Source organism: Panthera uncia, chromosome D2, assembly GCF_023721935.1.
Source record: "Panthera uncia isolate 11264 chromosome D2, Puncia_PCG_1.0, whole genome shotgun sequence".
In the NCBI taxonomy this organism is placed as follows: Eukaryota; Metazoa; Chordata; class Mammalia; order Carnivora; family Felidae; genus Panthera; species Panthera uncia.
Genome location: NC_064818.1, coordinates 3,147,096 through 3,168,921, shown reverse-complemented (window position 1 = coordinate 3,168,921; position 21,826 = coordinate 3,147,096). Strand labels below are relative to the sequence as shown.

Here is a 21,826-nt window from a genome sequence, read left to right as displayed (position 1 = left end):
ACAGGTTGCACCCCGATGAGGCGCGAGCCAGGAAGACCGCTGACTCGTGTCTTTTCAGCACTGCCAACCTGGTCAAGGTGGAAGGAGATGTATGTGCTATGGGGAGTTAGTACTACTGCCCTCTTACCTTCGCTCTTACCTACAAATGTACTAAGTACCCTGCACGAGCAAGTGCGTGTTCACTGCTATTCAAGATGAGTATTGCGATTTCTGTGGCCCGGTGTAACACATGCTTATCTCTCACTCAAAGTTTAAGGTCTTACTTAGTGACTTAGGCTGGTGGAGGCACAAAGCGCTCCCGTTTTTTCTTTATGGCTTCCCACGTTGCACTGGGGACAGAGTGGAAGATAGTATGAGAGACTGTGTGCAAGAGATGGAGTGTAGACTCTAGTGACTCCGCCCCTGATTTTACTCACTCAGTAACCATTTGCTGGAGTCTGGGCCGGATGCCAGGATTCAAGAAGAATCTGTAACGTATGCCCCAGCTTCTCATCACATATGTTTTATTGAGTGAAAGAGTTAGGAACCCCGATAACTGTGACTTGTACTCAAGAAAGTCTTCATTGATTTTAGCTGTTCCTTGATGAATAGGAGTTTCCAAAAATCTTCAAGGGAAGACTGTCTAGGACTTATGTACTTATGTACATACTTACTTATTTACTTACTCATTCATTCATTCATTCATTCATTTATTTATTGGAAGAGCATGTCCTTGCCTGCCTTAGATGGCAGACACTTTCATCTCCTATCTGCCTTAGATGCAAACTAGTAACTGACACTGTCTCTATTTCCAAAAATCCTCGAAACATATCCTGCACGAAACTCTGAGTATCTCTCAGGAATTCTTGTGACACTACCGAGTGCAATGACATCTCTCAATATCGAATATTGCGATCATGGCAAACCAACAACAGAAATGTAATTTGGACAACGGGTAAGAAACGAACTTCAGTAGTTCAAGTTCTTGTCAGGCCATACATGCACAACTTTTAGCAAAGGGAGATAAATGAGAAACTGACAGAAAACCAGCCAATCTGTATTTTTTTCAGAAAAAAATTGGGGCGCCTGGATGGCTCAGTCGGTTAAACATCCGACTTCAGCTTAGGTCATGATTTCACGGTTTGTGAGTTTGAGGCCCACGCATGTTTGGCTCTGTGCTGACAGCTCAGAGCCTGGAGCCTGCTTCAGATTCTGTGTCTCCCTCTCTCTCTCTGTCCCTCCCCTCCTAAAAATAAATAAACACTAAAAAATGCTCAAAAATTAAAAAACAAGGAAATAATACTATTAAAGAGCATGTGTTTTTACTGAAAACATAACTGACCTTTTCGTCAAGTTGACAGTGGTGAGGTGTACAAAAACAACTTTGTAAAGAATGACGAATACAGTTTAATGAATCAGAAGGAAGAGGAAATGATACACTTTATTCTGGGAATGATATCATGGGCACTGAAATTGAAAAAAAAATAGGTGAAATGAATTACATAGGCATTTGATCATAGTGCTTATTAAGTTGCTTTTTCTGTATCTGACAAGCTATTCAGAAAAGTCTCCAATGGAGAAACTGTGAAAGCCCAGTGCAATACGTTATGAAATATGATTCTTCACTCGGTATGCAGGTATAGTCTCACGTGAAATTCAGGCTAAAGTGAGGGATTCGATTGACAGTCCCATTTGTTACAATATGATGATTGCGATTAAAGAGCCTTAAAATTTTTCTCTTTGACACTTCCTTGTTTCTTCACAAAAGCAGTCTATTTCAATTTCTTTAGTTTTCTTTCCTCTTAACTGTGGTGTTACCTATAAATATTGGGTTTCTCTTTTCCAGGAATAGGGAAACTACAGTTAACTATTTCTGGATAACCACTTGATCATATGGAAAAAAAGCCCATAAATATACTAAAAACTTCAAATTGTTCTGTATAGAGTTTAATGATTTGTATAATAAATTTGTAGATAATTGTGATTATGATTATGCCCAGGATAGTGCCTATAATTTAAAAATATGTCACCTGAAGTGAACTGCGGTACATTTTATCTCAGAGGTGTTCATTCTATTTGTCTTTGAATTCTTTTATTACCTTGTACCATGTGGTAATAAAATAAACTGGCTTATTGGATAGTCCTTTAACTTTGGTCTTACATTACATTCCCTGCTAGATGTTTATTCCTTTGGGGGAGGGTTATCTCCATCATCATATCCAATACAGCAACCAACATGTTGCCTAGAACACAGTAGATTTTTGGTTATTGTCTCTTGATTAAATGAACACATTCAAAATTTTGAACATTCTTACTGTTTCAAGATAAACACTTCCCAAATTGGGCCAACTATTTTCTGAGTAGCCCTAAGAATTCTTTGGAAGAGGATAGGGATCTGTGGGGGAATGAAGCTATAAAGGCACTATTTCTTCCCCCAAAACTTCAATCAGGATATCTTCATTGTGGCTTAAAAAATCTTTTTTATGATTATTTATTTTTTAGAGAGTGAGGTGCAGAGTGTGAGTGGGGGAGGAGCAGAGAGGCAGGAAGAGAGAGAGACTCTGAAGCCAGCTCCAGGCTCTGAGCTGTCAGCATAGAGCCCGACACGGGGCTCTAACCCATGAATCATGAGATCATAACCTAAGCCAAAGTCAGACACTTAACCGACTGAGCCACCCAGGTGCCCCATCCATTGTAATGAATTTTATGGGGGAAGTCAGAAAATAACAACAAAAATAAACACCTAATATGTCAGATGTCTGTGGTGAAGGCCATCTTCCTGGCTGGTGGACAACTGCCTTCTCACTGTGTCCAAATGTGGCAGAGAAAAAGCATTTAACATAAGAGGGGCTCACCATCTAAACCTAGTCACCTTCCAAGGGGCCCTAACTCCAGTACAATCGCATTAACACTTGGCACTTTAGTGTATAAATTTTGGGAGGACACAGTTTGGGCCATAGCACATTACTCTAAATTTACACTGAAGCTGAGTGCATGCCCCTAATAGTGATTATCTACAACTTCTGTCTACATTTCTTCTTTTACTAATATTACCTTTGGATTAGTAAATTTCCTTTACTAAGATTTTATTTGAATCCTCAGTCTTTTCTATGAACTTTAAGAGTCAAGTTGAATATAAATTATTTTCCAGTTATCCCTAAATTTTAACAGATGATCCTAAAAGAAACATCATTTAAATATTAGTTACTAAAGAAAGAGTACATCTACAATTTGATAAAATTTCCTTTCCTTTACATTGATAACTTATTGATAATGCTATTATACATGCTTTTGTTCCAATTACTCATACTGTCAATGAGTATATGAATTGGCTGGGTATTTTATTTGCTTGTAAATTATTATACATATCCAAAATGTACATCATATTATAAAGAGAAATGAGAATGGAAAATATTTACGAGTGAATCCCTTGCAAACAGCTCTTTTTTTTTTTTTCTAAAAAGTGAGGCACTGTGAAGATAATAGTCAGGCAACTGACTTTAATTTGACCTTCTCTTACAACTGTAGCTGTGGTCTGCCTTTTTATTTAATAAAAAATGTAACTTGATATTTCATTCACATTAACACATGGTTTTCTCTTTTTTAAATTTATTTTTGCGATTTATTTTTGAGAGACAGAGAGAGATGGAGTGTGAGGGGGTTAGGGGCAGAGACGGAGGGAGACACAGAATCCGAAGCAGGCTCCAGGCTCTGAGCTGTCAGCACAGAGCCCGACGCGGGGCTTGAACCCACGAACCGCGAGATCATGACCTGAGCCAAAGTTGTACGTTTAACCGACTGAACCACCCAGGTGCCCCAATACATGGTTTTCTTACATATAAATACCAGATATTAATCAGATTCCCTTCTCCCCACCACAAGTACTGCATGATTTTCCATGAGCACAAGATTTTATTTTTAGTCAGGTACTGGACTTATTAGCAAGTATTTTCTAAAGGTTCCTTTCTTTACCTATAGAAGAAATATATGAAATACAGATGAATAAAGTAATGATTCTCATATTCAATGTTTGTTCTTACATCATGTAAGAGTTCAACCATACATCATTTTTATATTTATAAAACTTAATTAGAAAGAGAAACTGAGGAAAACTTTATATGTCTCCATCTCTATCTATCTATTTTGTCTTAGAATATTATCGGGGCATTGGCTAACAGAAATAAAATCTTTTGCTCTGGCTCTGGCAGGTACCCACCACCTAATGTGATTATCAACTTTAGAGCCGGATTGCACTACACTTATTCCCATGGAAGAAACAAAACCTGCTACCAGACCCCCTACCCAGGAGCAAAGAAATGTGAATCATCATTTAAATTCATGCCAGCTGATTTTCATAGCATTTAGGGCTCCAGGGACACAGACGATATAATTTTAATTTTGTTTACAGCTATCCACAGATATATTTTCTATTTATAGCTAACTCAGATTCAATTAGGTAGCCTATTATTTGATTAATTATATAGCTATCAAATCATTCAGGGTTCTCACTGTTTCAACAACAGTGGAAAAATATTCTTTCACCACTGTATATATGCAGCTATTTATGGTCTAAATTAATATTCTGCAATTGATATTGAAATTAAAATGTTTTCTATTAGATATGGTAACCTAATAGCAAGAGAACATTCTGAAAGTAAAGTCAATGGGAAGTTGTGAATATAAAAAATATTTTTAAAAGGTAATCCTTTTAATTCTTAGAATATAATTTATGGATTAATGTTGAGAGAAATATTTTTTTGAATATTTTAACATGAATCCTCATATGTATGCAATTCGATTGCGGACTCCTATAAAAAAAAACTGGCAAAAAGCAATTAAAGACACACAGTATCTTTTTTTGGAAATTATACTGACAATACTTTTGAGTACTCACTATGCATGTGCCTACTTTTGAGTATTCACTGGTACAATTCCAGTTATTCATATTGCCAGTGGATACAATGTGAGAGAGAATATTTTACAGAAGAGGGGGGCAGTGTTTCGTTAACTTGATTACATCCTAAAGGATATGATCAAGTAAACACAATATTGATACCCACAGGGAATATAACCTAAAATTAAAATAATTTGATATTGCAGTAAATGAATGCAGTTTTTAAAAGTAAGATAGGTTTTCTCAAGTGGGACAGATAGCATGATTTTTCTTACAATTATGCATCCTAAATTACACCAGACTCTTCTCTTGGCTAGCTTGGGGCAAATAGGAAACCTCTATATTCAAAGGAAGCAATTACTAATTTCAGTTTATATGCCACTCATAAAATCATACTAAACAGTGTAATAGAACTAGATATAAATTCACTTAATACTTTTAAATTTCCATAAAGTGATAACAAAAGTGTTCTTGAAAGTTATTTTTGAGAATATTGACCAGAAAGGGGACAAATTTAATATATAGGAGAAAATATCTTGGCTAACGAATTGATCATCAGACTGTGTTGTTAGTGAGTTTAACAAAAAAGTTCACAGGTTAATCAAACTATTTCACACTGACCATATTCTATGATCCAAATGTAAGACACTTAAAAACTCGTAAGAGAGAGCCAGATAATGTCATATTTGTTAACTCAAATAGACCCTTGTATATAATTGCAGTTCAATGAAAAATTCCAATGGAAATCATGTTATAGTTAGAACAGAATGACAGTGCAAATGCCACACAAAAAGAAGGAAGAATCTATTGAATAAAGCAAAAAGTGAAATTGTATAGGAAATACACAAAGTAAAGAGAGATAATGTTGAAGTAGAAATAAATGAAAGAGAAAAATGAAATAGTATAGTAAATTTAAAAAACGTGGCTGTCTAAAAACGCAAATTAAATAGACATGCATGTAGCCAAATTGATTATTAAGAAAAAAGAAAAAGGACAGAAAGATAGAGAGGATGTAAAACAGTGGATAAAAAGAGGGTCATTAGTCTAGGTGTAGCAGAGATTAAAAACAAAAGGCATAAGAATACTTTATCAACCTACTTTTGAATAAATAGATAAAAGATACTTTTTTTTTTTTTACAAAAACATAATTGAATAAACATGACTCAGGAGGATTTTAAAAGAAAAAAATTAACATACATATTTCATCAACCGAATGAATGAATGATTCAATAGTTAGCTAGCTAGCTAGTCAACAAATGGTCTTCCAAAAGAAGAGGCACAGATAGTTTGACAGGAGAACATAAACCACATTTCATGCAAGAACTCTCAGATTTAACTGCTTGCAATTTTAGGATAGATCAGCTACAATCCCGACTCAGAGCTTCATGCTGGCCATTTCCTCTGAAACAACTTTTCTCTTCCTTCTCTACTATCTGTTCCAATGTCCCATTCTCAATGAAGACTAACAAGACCACCCATGTAGTGTTCTATTATTTCCCTCAATTTTTCCCAAACCCCCTCAGGCTACCAGAACCGAGAACAGGGTCTGGGACATAATAAGAAGCAAACACTATATTCTGAATATAAGCATACATACCCATGATTCTAAACCTAAAGTAGACAGTAAAACAAATTATAAGTCAATTTCACTTCAGTTCTTAAGTACAAAATGTCAAGTAAGGCATTAGAAACCCAGTGAAATACTGTGTGTGTGTGTGTGTGTGTGTGTGTGTGTGTGTGTGTAGAAAATCAGCACAAAGACATTAAAAATTTTGTTAATGTTTTATTTATTTTTGAGAGAGACAGAACAAGAGAGAGTGAGCATGAGCAGCAGGAGAGGGGCAGAGGGAGAGGGAGACACAGAATCTGAAGTAGGCTCCAGGCTCTGAACTGTCAGCACAGAGCCAAGTGCAGGGCTCCAACTCAAAAGCTGTGAGATCATGACCTGAGCCGAAGTCAGACGCTTAACTGACTGAGCCACCTAGGCGCCCCACAAACACATACTTTTTATCCTCAGAGTGAGGCATGTGTTAATATTCCACAGTCTATTAATGCATTTCATCATCTTCACGGGAAGGGATTGAACCCCTAAACTGTCTCAATAAATGAGGAAAATCTTTCAAACATTTATTATTCATTCATGATAAAAATTACTAACAAATTAGAAATAAATGGAGCTTTCATAATTGCCTGTAAAGTACATATTTATAAAACTGGGGTGCTTGGGTGGCTCAGTTAGTTAAGTGTCTGACTCTTGATTTCAGTTCAGGTCATGATCCCAGGGTCACGGAATTGAGCCTCACATTGGGCTCTGCACTGAGCTTAGAGCCTGCTTAAGATTCTCTCTCTCTACCTCTAGATTTCTCCCCTGCTCACACACACTCTCTCTCTCTCTCTAATAAATAAAACAAATAACAAAAGTAAAGTATTTGTAAAACCTATAGTATATATGTCATCTTAAAAATTAAATCCTAGAGACACTTCCTTTAAAATAACAAGAAGGCAAAGATGACTAGCAGCATGGCTTTTCAACAAACAGTATAGTTTCAAGAGTGCAAATCATATAAAGAAGTAAAAGACATCTGCACCAAAAAGAAAATAGAAAATGACATTATTTGTAGGCAATCAAGTTGTCTACATAGAGATTACAAGAGAAGCTACAAATGATTATGGTCGGACAGACATCAGCAAGTTGGATAAAAACGTCCTGTGAAATGCTCAAGGTGACATCGGCAGGATGGCACAGTAGGGGATACTGGCCTTCATTCCTCACACAAACAACTGTTAGATAGCCATCCATGAGCAAAAATAACTCTGGGGAGTTCAAGGGTCCAGTAAGAAGCCTCCAGCAACACAGTGCAGCAAAACCCAGAGCATAAACCCAAGGGAAGTGTGGGTGGGGAAACAGGTTTAGTTGAGACGTCAGTGGCAGAAAGAACAAAGATGAAGGGGGGGTTGTCAGTACCAGCTATATGGTGGGTACCGTCTTGGTCCCAGTGGTCTACACTGACAGCCTTTGCTGCTGAGGACCTCAACAGCTGCCCCACCGGCCATGGTCTGACTCCTCATGGTGTTCTGAAGCATGAACTTAGTGGCCTGCTTGGCAGAGGACAACAACAGCTTTTGCCACTGAGGTAATCAATAGCCAACGCTGTTGAAGATCACTGGAAAAGGAGTCACTGCTGCCCTTCCCTCAGAAGGAGCTGCTGTGGCACTGCCTGGAGATCAGGGCTGCCTGCCTCCACTGTCCTGTGCATGCCGCAGGCCACAGAGTTGTGTTTATTTCACATGGGCCTTCACTGCAGATCCCGACCCTGTGGTCCCTATGAACAAAGCATGTGCTCTGGACCTCAACTTTACAGCCAGTCTGTGGTGAAAGACAATTCAAGAAAATAAACCAGGACCAAAGAACACCAAAAGTTATTCTTGGAAGAAGTTCCAAAAAACTGATCTCAAAGAAATACAGCTGATATCAAGAGTCAGATGCTTAAGTGCCTGAGCCACCCAAGCACCCCAATGTAAAAACCTAAAAGAGAGTACATACACAAACAAATAAGGAGAAAGGAATCGAAGCATATCATTATGGAAAATCATCAAATAACACGCAAAAAGATAGAAATAAAGAAACAAAGGAGCTACAAAGCAGCTAAAAACAATGAACAATATGGCAATAATAAAATCCTTACCTATCAATAATTATGTTAAATGTAAATGGACTAAATTTTCCAATTGAAAGACATAGAGTGGCTGAATGGATTAAAACAAAACAAAACAAACAAAGAAAGAAGACCCAACTATATATGTCTACAGCAGACTTGCGTCAGCTTTATGGACACACATGGGCTAAAAGTGAAGAGGCAGAAAAAGATGTACCATACACATGGAAACTAAAGAAAGCAGGGGTAAGCTACACTTATATCAGACTCAATAGGCTTTAAGTCAAAAAGGTAACAAGAAACAAAGGTCATTACATAATGATAAAGTGATCAATTCATCAAGAGAAGGTAACTATTATAAATACATATGTACTCAATATTGGAACACTGAAACATATTAAGCAAATATTAACAGATCTGAAGGTGGAGACAGACAACAATACATTAATAGCATGAGATTTCAGTACTCTACTCTCAACAATGGATATATCATCCAGAGAGAAAATCAATATGAGTTATTGGGCTTGAATGACATTTTTGACTAAATGGATGTCACGGACATATACTGACCATTCCATCCACCTGCAGCAGAATACACGTTCTTCTCAACTTCCACACTTATGGAATACTCTCCAGGACATATTGTATGTTAGGTCATAAAACAAGTCTCAGTAAATTTAAGAAGACTCGAACTCATAACTGTATCTTTTCTGATTGTTGATAAAACTCAGCATCCATTGATGGTAAAAACTGAAACCCATTTGGTATGGAAGACATGTACCTTAACATAATAACAACCATGCCTGATAAGCCCATAGCTAACATCATAATTGGCAGTGAATAAATTATAAAATTTTTCCTTCAAGATAAGGGCAAAAGAAAGACATTCATTCTTGCTCCTAGTTTTTAACATAACATTAAAAATCCTAACCAGAGCTATTAGTCTAGATAAAGGAATAAAAATTATTTAAATCATAAAGGAAAAAGCAAAACCTGTCTCTACTTACAGATGACATGATCTTATATGTAGAAAATCCTAGAGACTCCACCAAAAGACAGAACTAACAAATGAATTCAGCAAAGTTGCAGAATACAAAATCAACATACAAAAATCAATTGCATCCCTATACTTTAACAACCAACTATCTGAAAGAGATTGAATAAAACAATCCTATTTACAATGGCATCAAAAAAAATAAGATATTTAGGTTAGGTTTAACCAAGGAGGTGACAGACATCTATACTGAGAACTATAAAACAACAGTGAAAGAAGTTGAAGAAGAAAGAAACAGATGGAAAGATATCCTGTGTTCTTGGATTGGAAAAAATAACATTGTTAAAATATTCATACTACCTGTAGCCATCTATATATTCACGCAATCCCTATCCAAATTCGAATGTCACTTTTCACAGAAATAGAAAAAAATAATTTCTAAAATTCTTAGGGAACTACAAAAGACCCTAAAAAGCCAAAGCAATCTTGAGAACAAAGGAAACAGAGTCATTGCACTTCCTGATTCTAAACTATTTTAAAGCCAAAGCAATCTTGAGAACGAAGGAAACAGAGTCATTGCACTTCCTGATTCTAAACTATTATACAAAACTGTAGTAATGAGAACAGAATGGTGTTAGTACAAAACAGACGTTAGACTAACGGAACAGAAGAAAACCCCCCAATAAGCCCACATGTACACAGTCAATTAATCCTCAACAAGGGAACCCTGGAACATACACTGGGGAGAGGGCAGTCTCATCAATAAGTGGTGTTGGTAAAACCGGACAGCCACATGCAAAAGAATGAAACTAGGAGCACCTGGCATAGTCGGTTAAAAGTGTCCAACTTTGGCTCAGGTCATGATCTCGCAGTTCATGGGTTTGAGTCTTGCGATGGGCACTGTGCTGACGGCTTGGGGCCTGGAGCCGGCCTCAGATTCTGTGTCTCCCTGTCTCTCCTCCCTTCCCCCGCTCATGTTCTGTCTCTCTCTCTCTCTCAAAAATAAATAAACATTTAAAAAATTAAGAAAAGGGGCGCCTGGGTGGCTCAGTGGGTTAAGCGTCCGACTTCAGCTCAGGTCACGATCTCGCGGTCCGTGAGTTTGAGCCCTGAGTTGGGCTCTGGGCTGATGGCTCAGAGCCTGGAGCCTGTTTCTGATTCTGTGTCTCCCTCTCTCTCTGCCCCTCCCCCGTTCATGCTCTGCCTCTCTCTGTCCCAAAAATAAATAAACGTTAAAAAAAAATTAAAAAATAATAATAAAAAAATAAATTAAGAAAAAAAAAAGAATGAAACCGGACTATTTTCTTACATCCCTCACAAAATGAACTCAAATGCATTAAAACTTAAATGTCAGATCTGAAACTGTAAAACTCCTAGAGGAAAACATGGGAGGTAAACCCCTCACAAGGGTCTTCACGATGGATTTTGGATATGACAACAAAGGCAAAAATAGATTAGTGGGACTATGTCAAACCAAAAGTCTGCACAACAAAGGAAAACATCAGCAAAATGAAAAGGCAACCAACCTGCTGAATGGGACAAAACAATTCCAAATCATATATCTGAGAAGAGATTAATACCTAAAATATACAATGAAATGTTATAACTCAACAGCAAAAAAAATTGATTAAAAAATGAACAAAAAGATATAGAAATGTCATCAGCTATATGAAAAGTTGCTCAGTATCATGAATCAGGGAAATGCCAATCAAAACCACAATGAGATATCATCTCACATATGTGAGGATGGCTATTATCTAAAAGACACGAGACAATAAATGTTTGTGAGTATACAGAGAAAAGGGCACCTTTGTGTGTGGTTGTAGGAAAGTAAACTGGTACAGATACTATGGATAACTGTATGGAATCCCTTAAAAAATTAAAAATAGAATTACCTTATGTTCGGTAATCCCACTTCTGGGTATGTATCCAAAGGAAGTGAAATCAGGATCTCAAAGAGATCTCTGGACTTCCATATTCACAATAACCGAGATATAGAAATGGGTCTAAGTGCCTGTCATGTGTGTTGACAGAGGAGTAGAAAAAGAAAAGGTAAGACAGATGGAGTGTGCATATATACAATATACTTTTTCAGCTTTAAAAAACAAGGAAATGCTGCCATTTGTGAAATTTCACAGCTGAGATGTGAGGGCAGTATGTTAAGTGAAGTAAGCCAGACAAAGAAAGAGAGAGACGCATGGGATCACTTACATGTGGATGCAAAAAATGAAACAAAACAAAACCTCCTAGAAACAGTTAATAGATAGTGAGGCCCAAGGCTGGGGAGGTAGAGGGCATAGGGGAACGTCGTCCTACAGAACAAGCTCTCTGTTATCATAAATACATTCTGAGGACCTAATGTATAGCATGGAGATTTTAGTTAATAATATTTTCCTGTATTCTTGAATTTGCTAAGAGAGTAGGTAGTAAGGATTCTTACCACTCTCTCAAAGGTAAGTGTGTGAGGCAATAGACGTGTTAATTAACTTGATTCTGGTAAACATTTCATATATATTCACTAGTAATAATCAGTGGTAAGATCACTGGTAATAATATATACATATAATTATTATGTCCACTTGAAACGTACACATACATATACACAATTTTATTTGTCAATTATATCTCAATAAAACAAATTTTTAAAGATTAAAAACTCAGTGAACATACATGGTACTCAGTATGTGGCTGAAGTGTTTCATAAATGTTAACTCATTTAATGTTCCCTGAGACCCTATGGGGTAAATGGCACATTATTTCTTTCAGGAAACTGAAACACAGAGAGAAATTGAGTTGCATGAGGTTCAAGTTAGCAAGTGGCCCAAGTGGGATTCAGATACAACAGTCTTGGTCTAGCATACAAACTCACATCCACAGTGATATGCTGTGTCTCTAGGCATCATGAATATGCTTCATGCAGTAAACAAGAGAATATAAGCACATGTAAATTAGTGCACGGATGGGGCATGTTTCCTCGTAAAGAATCATTTTCCCTCAATGTTAAAATGTGGTCATTGCAATACTAAATCTTAAGAATTTCTCAGGCTTATCCTAAAAATTAACATGGATTAAAAATCCAAGTGTTTGGAAGAAGAATAACAGCCAGGGTGTCTCACATGCTGGAGTGACACAGCATTAAGAAAAGGCCAGTGAAAATTTTTGAAAGCTCCAAAACAGACAGAACCATGTAAGGAAACTCGTGTTATGATAGAAGTGGCATATAGATCAGAAAGGAAATGAGAAAATATAAAGTAGTTGAGACAACTGACTATGTGGAAAGAGTAAAGGCAGACAGACCATTACTTCACATGGCACACAAAAATAAATTCCCGATGGACTTAAAATAAAACCATAACCAGGGGCGCCTGGGTGGCTCAGTTGGTTAAGCGGCCGACTTCAGCTCAGGTCATGATCTCGCGGTCCGTGAGGGCTGTGAGTTCGAGCCCCGCATCGGGCTTTGTGCTGACAGCTCAGAGCCTGAAGCCTGTTTCAGATTCTGTGTCTCCCTCTCTCTGACCCTCCCCTGTTCATGCTCTGTCTCTCTCTGTCTCAAAAATAAATAAATGTTAAATTTTTTTAAAAAAAATAAAAAAAAATAAAATAAAACCATAACCAAAAAGTAAAACTTTAAGGTGTGTGTAAAATAATGTAGGGATCTATCTTTAGGATAGATGAATAAAGAACACTTGTTAAGACAGAAAAAAGTAAAATCCTTAAGAACAAAACACCTGCTACTTTTGATGATGTCCAATTTAAAACTTCCTTACATGAAATAACGTCAAAGTGAAAAGGAAGCAGAGAGAGGTGGTAAGAGATGCTACCATATTTAACTAGCAAACGTTATTATTCACTTTTTTATTTAAAACATTTTTGAGTTTATTTCTTTATTTTTGAGAGAGACAGAGAGAGCATGAGTGGGGGAAGGACAGAGAGAGAAAGAGAGGGATACAGAGAATCCCAAGCAGGCTTCTAGCTGCCAGCACAGCTGGTTGAACTCATGAAACCGTGAGATCATGACCGGAGCTGAAACCAAGAGTCAGACGCTTAACTGACTGAGCCACCCAGGTGCCCCGACTAGCAAAGATTTTGTGTCCAGATTGCAAAAGGGAGTTTATGAAAGTGTTCAACTGGCAGATTATCAGAGCAATACGAATTAAGATGCCAATACAATACAGTTTATTTCCATCAAGTCAGCAATAATTAAAAATCCTGAGTACCAGATGGTATAGTGTCAGTAAAAGACTAGACAGCAAACAGGACACTAACTGACGGCATGTAACACGTCTGAAGATGTACATGCTCTCGGACTAAGAAATTCCACAACTAAGTGTCTACCTTAGAAAAACTCTTGCACAACAGAATCTACAGAAGAATGTATATCGCAACATTTCTCGATGCAGTGGAAGATTAGAAAAGTTTTAAATGATCCCGAATAAAGGACAAAAGATTGCAAACTCTTCCTACAGTGGAAAACCATAAGCCGATAAGCTGCAAAAACATAAGGCTGAGTAAAGAGAACAAGTTTCAGGAGACGTGTTAACTATATCTTCTATACCAACTACCAAAATAAGTATCACTATATTTTTGTGGTTCTGTGGACAAACAGTAGAAGTATAAATTCTTCTCTCTCATCACTGAAAGTAAAAACAGGACTGGGTAGAGAGGGTGATGGCTCCATGTGTTGCTATGATTATTCTCTTAAAGTTAAAATTATGTGAGTCACAAGTTTAAGATCTGGTTGGCATTGAGCAGAGTTGTTTTTTTCTTCCTGCTGCGGAAAGCGTGGAAGCACAGAGGGGCCCTCCCTCCCCTCCAAGGTCTTCAGTGAGCACAACACAGAGAAATGCTTCCTGCCTCCTCTGTGACTGGATGCAGCAGGAGTAAAATGAGGCTTGTTTTCAGCCACTGACATTTACAAGCTTTCTTTGCACAGTAGAACCTCACGTATCCTGACTGATACTCTAATTCCCACCACACATCCCCAAATAGGTGGCATTGCCTGAGTGGTCATTCGGTCAGGGACAAAGGAACTGTTACTGAGGCTGGAAGTATGATGGCCCATGTCCTGCGGCAGCCAAATATTTGGTGAGACTTCCACCGGCAGGAATGGCAGGCAGTTAAAATTCCTAATAAACTCGACGTTCCAGGTAGGATTGTCAGATCTAGTGAATAATCATGCAGCAGATGCAGTTAAATGTGAATTTCAGATAAACAGCAAATAGCGTTTAGTGGACGCCCCATGCAATCAATATTATACTGAATAATTGTGCATGCTTATACTAAAGGAAAAAAAAATGTTGTTTATCCGAAATTCACATTTAAGTGGGAGTCCCATATTTCACCCAGCAACTTAAGGGGGAGATTTATAAAATCGAACCATAGCAGTATCTTTGGTAATGTTAAATTTATTCGACAAGATTCCATGATGGACTATATGTCAGAAAGGAAGCGGGCAAAACACTAGTCATTTGAAAAAAAAACAAAAAACAAAAAACATGAGGCTTCTCTAATGAGATGGAAGACCACTGAAAAATTTTGCACTGAGGTGTGACATAGTTGATTTGGGTTTTGCAGGATCGCACTGGTGCCTGTTTGAAAATAAAATGGAGGCAGTGTGGCAGACAGGGAGCCCAGCGACAAGGCTACTGAGATACTGCAGGTGAGAATATGGGTTTGCACATGGGTAGGTCAGGTTTGGAGGTGGGTCTGTGCAGATTTCAGAAAAACAACTGCGCAGTGAGGGGAATATAGAGGAACCCAAGATAACACCAAAATTTATGGCTTGAATAATTAGAAAGGCAGAATGTCTGTTATCTCAGAGTGAGCAAACTGTAGACTCCTTGAATTTGAGATGCTCATTAGACATCTAGCTGGAAATATCAAATAGAGAGTTGGGTATATAAGTTTGGGGTTCAGGGGAGAGGTTCGAACTAAAGACAGAAACGTGAGTATTATTAACATATAGATGATAAGGTACTCAGATGTTAATAAGGATAAAATGACTTAAAAATAATGAAATAAAAACTACTACTAATAAAGAACTTGTTACGGATGAATCTTTGATTTGAATGTTTTATATATTACACCATTTTAGCTCTACAACAACCCTATAACATTGGTTCTATTATTATTACATTATATAAAATATCATATTAGAAATTGGGACTTAGCCTATATTCATCCCGAATCTCTAGCAATTGTGACCTGGCTGATCTCTGAAATAATTTTTAGTGATTTCTTAGTCAGTGAACCCTGCAGTGATCCCTCGTACTGCAAAATTCTCTCACATGTTGTAATTCTCTCATTATTCGTGAACCTCTAATAACACCGTGTAGAAAATTTAGGCTTGAATAATCTATATTGTGGTGACTGTTTAAAGAGTCTCTTTAGGTATAGAAAGGGATAAATTAGCTCTTCTCCCCTCATACTTCCCTGTCAACATGATGGTACATTAGCAGCCCAAGAGATTATGGTCCTTGGAGATTAGGGGCAGGGGGAAAGTAAAATGGAGTAATTTGACTTAAGTAAGACCTGTAATTGAGACATCATGATCCTGGGGATCTCTGAAGAGATGCTGGGTGACAGGGAATTGAGACACTTTGTCTCCTACAGCACTATATTTTGGGTGTGATTCCATATCTACATATGGCTGACGACACTGGTGACACCCTGACTTCATACATTTTAGAGTGAATGGAGGCGCCTGGGTGGCTTAGTGGGTTAAGCGACTGACTCTTGGTTTCGACTCAGATCATGATCTCATAGTTTTGGGTTCAGTCCCCATGTTAGGCTCTGTACTGAATGTGGAGCCTGCTTAGGATTCTCTCTTTCCCTCTAAAATAAACAAATAAACTTTAAAAAAAAAAGAGTGAATTAACTTCCATCTATGTTCATTTTCTCATGTCATTGTATTTGCCCAGAATGTTCCAAGATCTCTTTCCGACTTTAAAAAATTTGCACTGAATTCTTAGTCTGAGACCTATTTCAACCTACCTCATCCATAGTTTCCTGCACTTGCTTGTTATATCTCTAGAATTATATCTTTATGTGTTATACACACAGTAGGACCCAATTTAGACCTTGGTTGTAAACCTCCTGCTCAAATATATTCCTATTATTTCTCTGCTGAGTGTTAGAAGATGGCAAGATGAACAAAAATAACAAATTAATATTCATATGAATGTTTATATTCAAATATTAACTAAATGACAAATATAAGCATAAATAATAAATAAATGGATGTTAAAAATAGTTGGATGTGCTAAGCTGGGAAGATTTTTTTGTGGGCAAAATATTAGGATTTCAGCTTTAAATTCCATAACATAGAAGCATATTCTGTTGGTAAAGTCATTCCTTACTTGCCTAACAAAATTAAGAAGTATATTGATATGAAGATGACTCCAACTTCTAAATATGTTCTTAAAAAGATTTACTTCAAATTATCTGTCAAGTCCCCCAATAGAGCAAATATATAGCTTTATGGTATGTTAATAATTAAATACCTTTGGAAACTCACAACTTCAAAAAAAAAAAAAAAAGGACTCCATTTGTGGGAGGGCTCTAGAGAGGAGAAGGGTATTGATTGGTATCAGTTTTAGATAGCAAGAAAACTATTTTACTACTTTAAGTCAACGTTTTAGTAATTTGCTGCCCCAATATGGTAGAAGATATGGCACACTGTTAGCATTGCGAGATATAATTTATTTCTTAAAGAAGGTGTGATACTGGCTGCCTTCTCAAATCTCACTCACTTTCCCATTACAGTTAGCAGTAGTTTCTTTTAATTATCACTGCCCTTCTTAGAGCAGTCTCAAATATATAAAAATTAATTACCTGGAACTCACATCTTTATAATTTTAACCTTTTTATGCATCACTTGTTTATAGTGACATTTATTTAAACACAGTTATCAGGTGACTGCATATGGTAGACATCTGATTTATCAAAGCGGGGTGGGGGAGAAAAAAGAAATGCAGGACATTAAGCTTTCTATGGTGCTTTGAGTCTTTTCTAGAAATTATTAGCTCATCAAACTTGTTTTGACATAGCTGGAAGACATATCCCATTAAAATGGTATTAATGTAAGATCACTGTTGTCATTAAGCCATCACCTCACCTATTTATGGTGAAAATGTGTTCAAAGTTCCCATTCCCCTACCTTTTAATTATGATAAGGAACTCTGCAGATTACAGAGAGCAATATTCAAAATAATAAAATCAAGGTCATCGAGAAGGTCACAGGATTAATATAACCCTCTACTTGATCTCCTTCTAAATACCTTTGCATTTTAGGAATGAATGAAGATCACCAATTCATGCGGTTACTATATGATGGTTAGAAATCAATTAGTCACATTTCTAGCTTTTCTTTACCTGTACAGCAGCTCAGTGGAATAAAAGACCTTTTCTAAACTGTGCCTCTAACCACAACTGGGCACCTCTATCCTTAGGGAGTTATACAGTCTGTACTCCACACACCCTTCTCTCCGTCATTCCTACTGCCTTCACCGACTTGTGATTTCTCACCCACCACCCCAACTCTTGACCCCCGATGTCTCAATCTTGTTTCTTTTATTACTAAATGTTGGAATGAGTGACCTATGATAATGGTTTCATCCACTCCACTTCTGGTGGTTTACATCTCAACCTGCTGTCTTCGCGCAGAAATTTTTACTCTCAGTGGGCATATATTATCTTCACATGGATGGGTTCTTTCTTCCTACATTCCTTTTTAACTTCTCATCTGTTTGTACCCTATAAAGTACTCAGCCCTATTGATCATTCCCTGTCCGCCTCAAAGGATTGTCATCACCTGTTTTTGTAGACGCTCCTGCTGGAAGGGGATCTTTCATATTGACACCTTAAATCCAGTCCTTGTCCTGTGTCTCAATTTTTGCTGGCCGATAGATGTAACAAAAATAAAAGTAATCATGGCAGGTGTTGTAATTATTTTGTTTATAAAAATACAAGGTTTTGCTTAACTGAATCGTAATACAACCCAAAAAGTTAAGTAAACTATTTAAAAATATTTTTAAATGCCTTTGCTTAAAACAAGGTTAGTTGCTTTCTAACCTTAAAAAAAATGTATGTTTATAAACCATGGGCTGCCTCATGCAAATTTTTACCTTGCCAATATGGCAAGCTTCCCAAAACATAATTATATAAAGGAACACGGCCTTGTTTTCAATAAGATAAAGTTTTGAACCTACCTACACAGATTGCTCTCAATTTGGAGAGCATGGGCTAAATTTCTTGTATTAGCAACAACTCTGTAACATTTTTAAACAAATTAGCTACAACATCTACTTTCATATTTTCCACAGTGGAAAAAAATACAGAAATAAAAATGCCAGAAAAACCCACAATTAAAGAACACCACCTCCAATCATGACTAAAAGTGTATGAAAGCATAATAGAAAATGTTTATAAATAAGGCAACAATTCTATTTGCTTCTGAAACTTAGTTCATGCTCTTCATTTTGGGCAAAACTTAATTAAATAAAAACATAAGTATTGATTATATCACCATCCTCCGTTCAACATCTGAAACACTATTTTAAAGTAAAATTATCTTGGGAATATTCTCTGAGAATGAACTCCATGTGGTCAATAACAACGTAAGTCATAACTGAATGTATTCAGTTTGCACAATGGAGCCGAATCTGCCTGTAGGAGAAGTTGACCTTTTGTTTTACAATTTATTTTATAATATTCCTCAGTGTAGCATTTTTAAATCCTATTTAGCTGTAACAGGTGTCAAGGTAACTGCATGCCAGGAAGGATAATTTTAGCACTATCATCTATAAAAAAGATTAATAAATCTAGAAGGAAGGTACTCTGTAATTAAACTGTAACTCTTACCCATGCCAACACAGCATAACTATTATGTAATTGCAGATAACTATCAAGCCCTTAAGTTAAAGTAATATTGCAGGCGTTAAATAAAATATCTAGTAACTCATCAAAAATACTCTCTTGTCAAGGTAATAAAAGCAATAACATCTGCCTGTGTCCGTCAAAATAGACTTTCACTTACCTAAATGTGTTAAAACCAGAGTCTTCAATAACAGTTTAATTTCCGGAGCCAACGGTAACATTCGACTTGCTGGGCCAGCTCAGTGCTCTTTGATCTGCTACTGAAAACCTTTGTTAGAACTTCAGGATAACTCTTCTATCTGTTTCTTTTATCAATGATATAAATTATAACCAGTCATTGATTCCAAGGCCAGTGGTTCTCAGCATCACCGAGAAACCTGCAGATTCTCACGCTTCACCTCAATCCTCCTGAATCAGAAACTCTAAGGGTAACGCCAACAATCACTGTTTCCTTAGGCTCTCCGAGTCATTCCAATGCATGTTAAATTTTAAAAATCACTGGAAAATTCAAGTAATGAAGCTTCTGGTGAAAATAAATACTTTACTATGCGCGTCACGAGTTCTGCATTTTTTGGACACTACTAAAAATGAGGCTGGAAGTCTGAATTAACTCTTTACCAAAGACAGATTCAAATGATTACATTGTAGATGAAAGTATTGAAAGACTTGAGATATTTTAATAAGTTGTATCATGTTTAAGTTTATGATTTTATGGGTAACCAATGGTCAGTGGCGGGGCAGGGGAGAAGAATGCAAATGAGGATTTTCATGTGAGGTTGTGAAGAAAAAGTCATGATCAATATATTGAAAGACAGATGAAAGGATAGATCCATTGGATAAAGTGGATCTTATCCCAAAGGGAAAAATGCAGCAAAAGAAAGTGTAGTGTGTGGGGGTTGGGAGGGTGGGGTACAGCTGGCTCAGTCAGTGGAGCATGTGACTCTTGATCTCAGGGTCATGAGTTTGAGCCCCACATTGGGCATAGAGATTAGTAAAAATAAAACCAAATCTTAAAAAGAGAAAGTTTAGTCTTTCCCATTAAAACCTTGGGGCGCCTGGGTGGCGCAGTCGGTTAAGCGTCCGACTTCAGCCAGGTCACGATCTCGCGGTCCGTGAGTTCGAGCCCCGCGTCAGGCTCTGGGCTGATGGCTCGGAGCCTGGAGCCTGTTTCCGATTCTGTGTCTCCCTCTCTCTCTGCCCCTCCCCCGTTCATGCTCTGTCTCTCTCTGTCCCAAAAATAAATAAAAAACGTTTAAAAAAAAAAATTAAAACCTGTGTGAAGGGCTCCAAAAATATAGGGATGCTACGCATAGCCAGCAGAGGATGATGGAGTAGAAAACCTGGGGTAATGGTTATACAGTATTTTGGAAGGTTGCAACTTTATTCCATCACTGTCTGAGGACATTTCAGTCAAGGTGGACTATTTGCAGTGTCCTGTTTGTTGAGGAGAATTGGGAGTATATCTAATTCCTGTTTCACCCTTATCTTTTTACTTTTATACCTCCTCTTATAATGCAATTAACCTGAACTTCTAGCCCTTCTTGTAATTCACCACACTTACATTGAAATTTTTAAAATTTTTTTTAAATTCATTTTTGAGAGACAGAGACAGACCATGAGCGGGGGAGGGGCAGAGAGAGAGCAGGAGACACAGAATCCGAAGCAGGCTCCAGGCTCTGAGCTGTCAGCACAGAGCCCGACATGGGGTTAGCACCCGTGAACTGTGAGATCACGACCTGAGCTGAAGTCAGCCACTTAACTGACTGAGCCACTCAGGTGCCCCAACCATACTTACTATTTAAATCAGGCAGTTTCCTGTAAGACTGTGTGGAAACTACAGGTATGGGCACTCATATGAAAATGAGCTGAGTATAGGTCAGAGGAGACTCAGAGGTCAAGTCTCATGAGAACACTGAGATCTTAAGATTATTCTCAGAAATGGTTATACACGTTGGTATTTCTCAGTAACAGCAATAAAGACAAATAATTATTTCTTCGTATGTTCATTATAATAATCAAGAATATTGACTAAAAGAAGAAATGAAAAATACTAACAAAAAACTACATACTGCAATATTGTATCAAAAGCAAAACTAAGAGCTTCCGTTTTCAGTGAAATGAAATAGATTAGGACATGCACCTCACTGGATGCCCCCAGGAGAACTGGGGAAATGCCTGGATTAAGTAAAGAAATGCCGAAATTAAAGCTATAATAAAGGGTTTCTCATGATCTTTGGTAAAATGGATTCAAATGAAACAGAGAATAAGGCCAGTAAATCAAAGCTTTAGGGGGGAATGCCTGTAGGTATGTGTGTCTGTGTGTGAATACCTGTCAAATCATTGTTCCTTTTAAATGAGAGAAAAAAATAAAAATATTGTTTTAAAGAAGCTACCCCTTATTTTAATTACACTTATGAACGTCAGAGT

At 37.2% G+C, this 21,826-nt stretch overlaps 1 protein-coding gene across 1 annotated transcript in view; it reads right to left on the bottom strand.

Moving 5' to 3' along the window:
* The window catches only part of PCDH15 (protocadherin related 15), a 741,840-nt gene that overhangs the window by 408,826 nt on the left and 311,188 nt on the right, over window positions 1–21,826 (bottom strand). Inside the window, exon 5 of the mRNA XM_049646661.1 lies at window positions 14,523–14,685. Coding sequence (XP_049502618.1) covers window positions 14,523–14,685 — 163 coding nt within the window. The remainder of the gene's footprint in view (window positions 1–14,522; window positions 14,686–21,826) is intronic.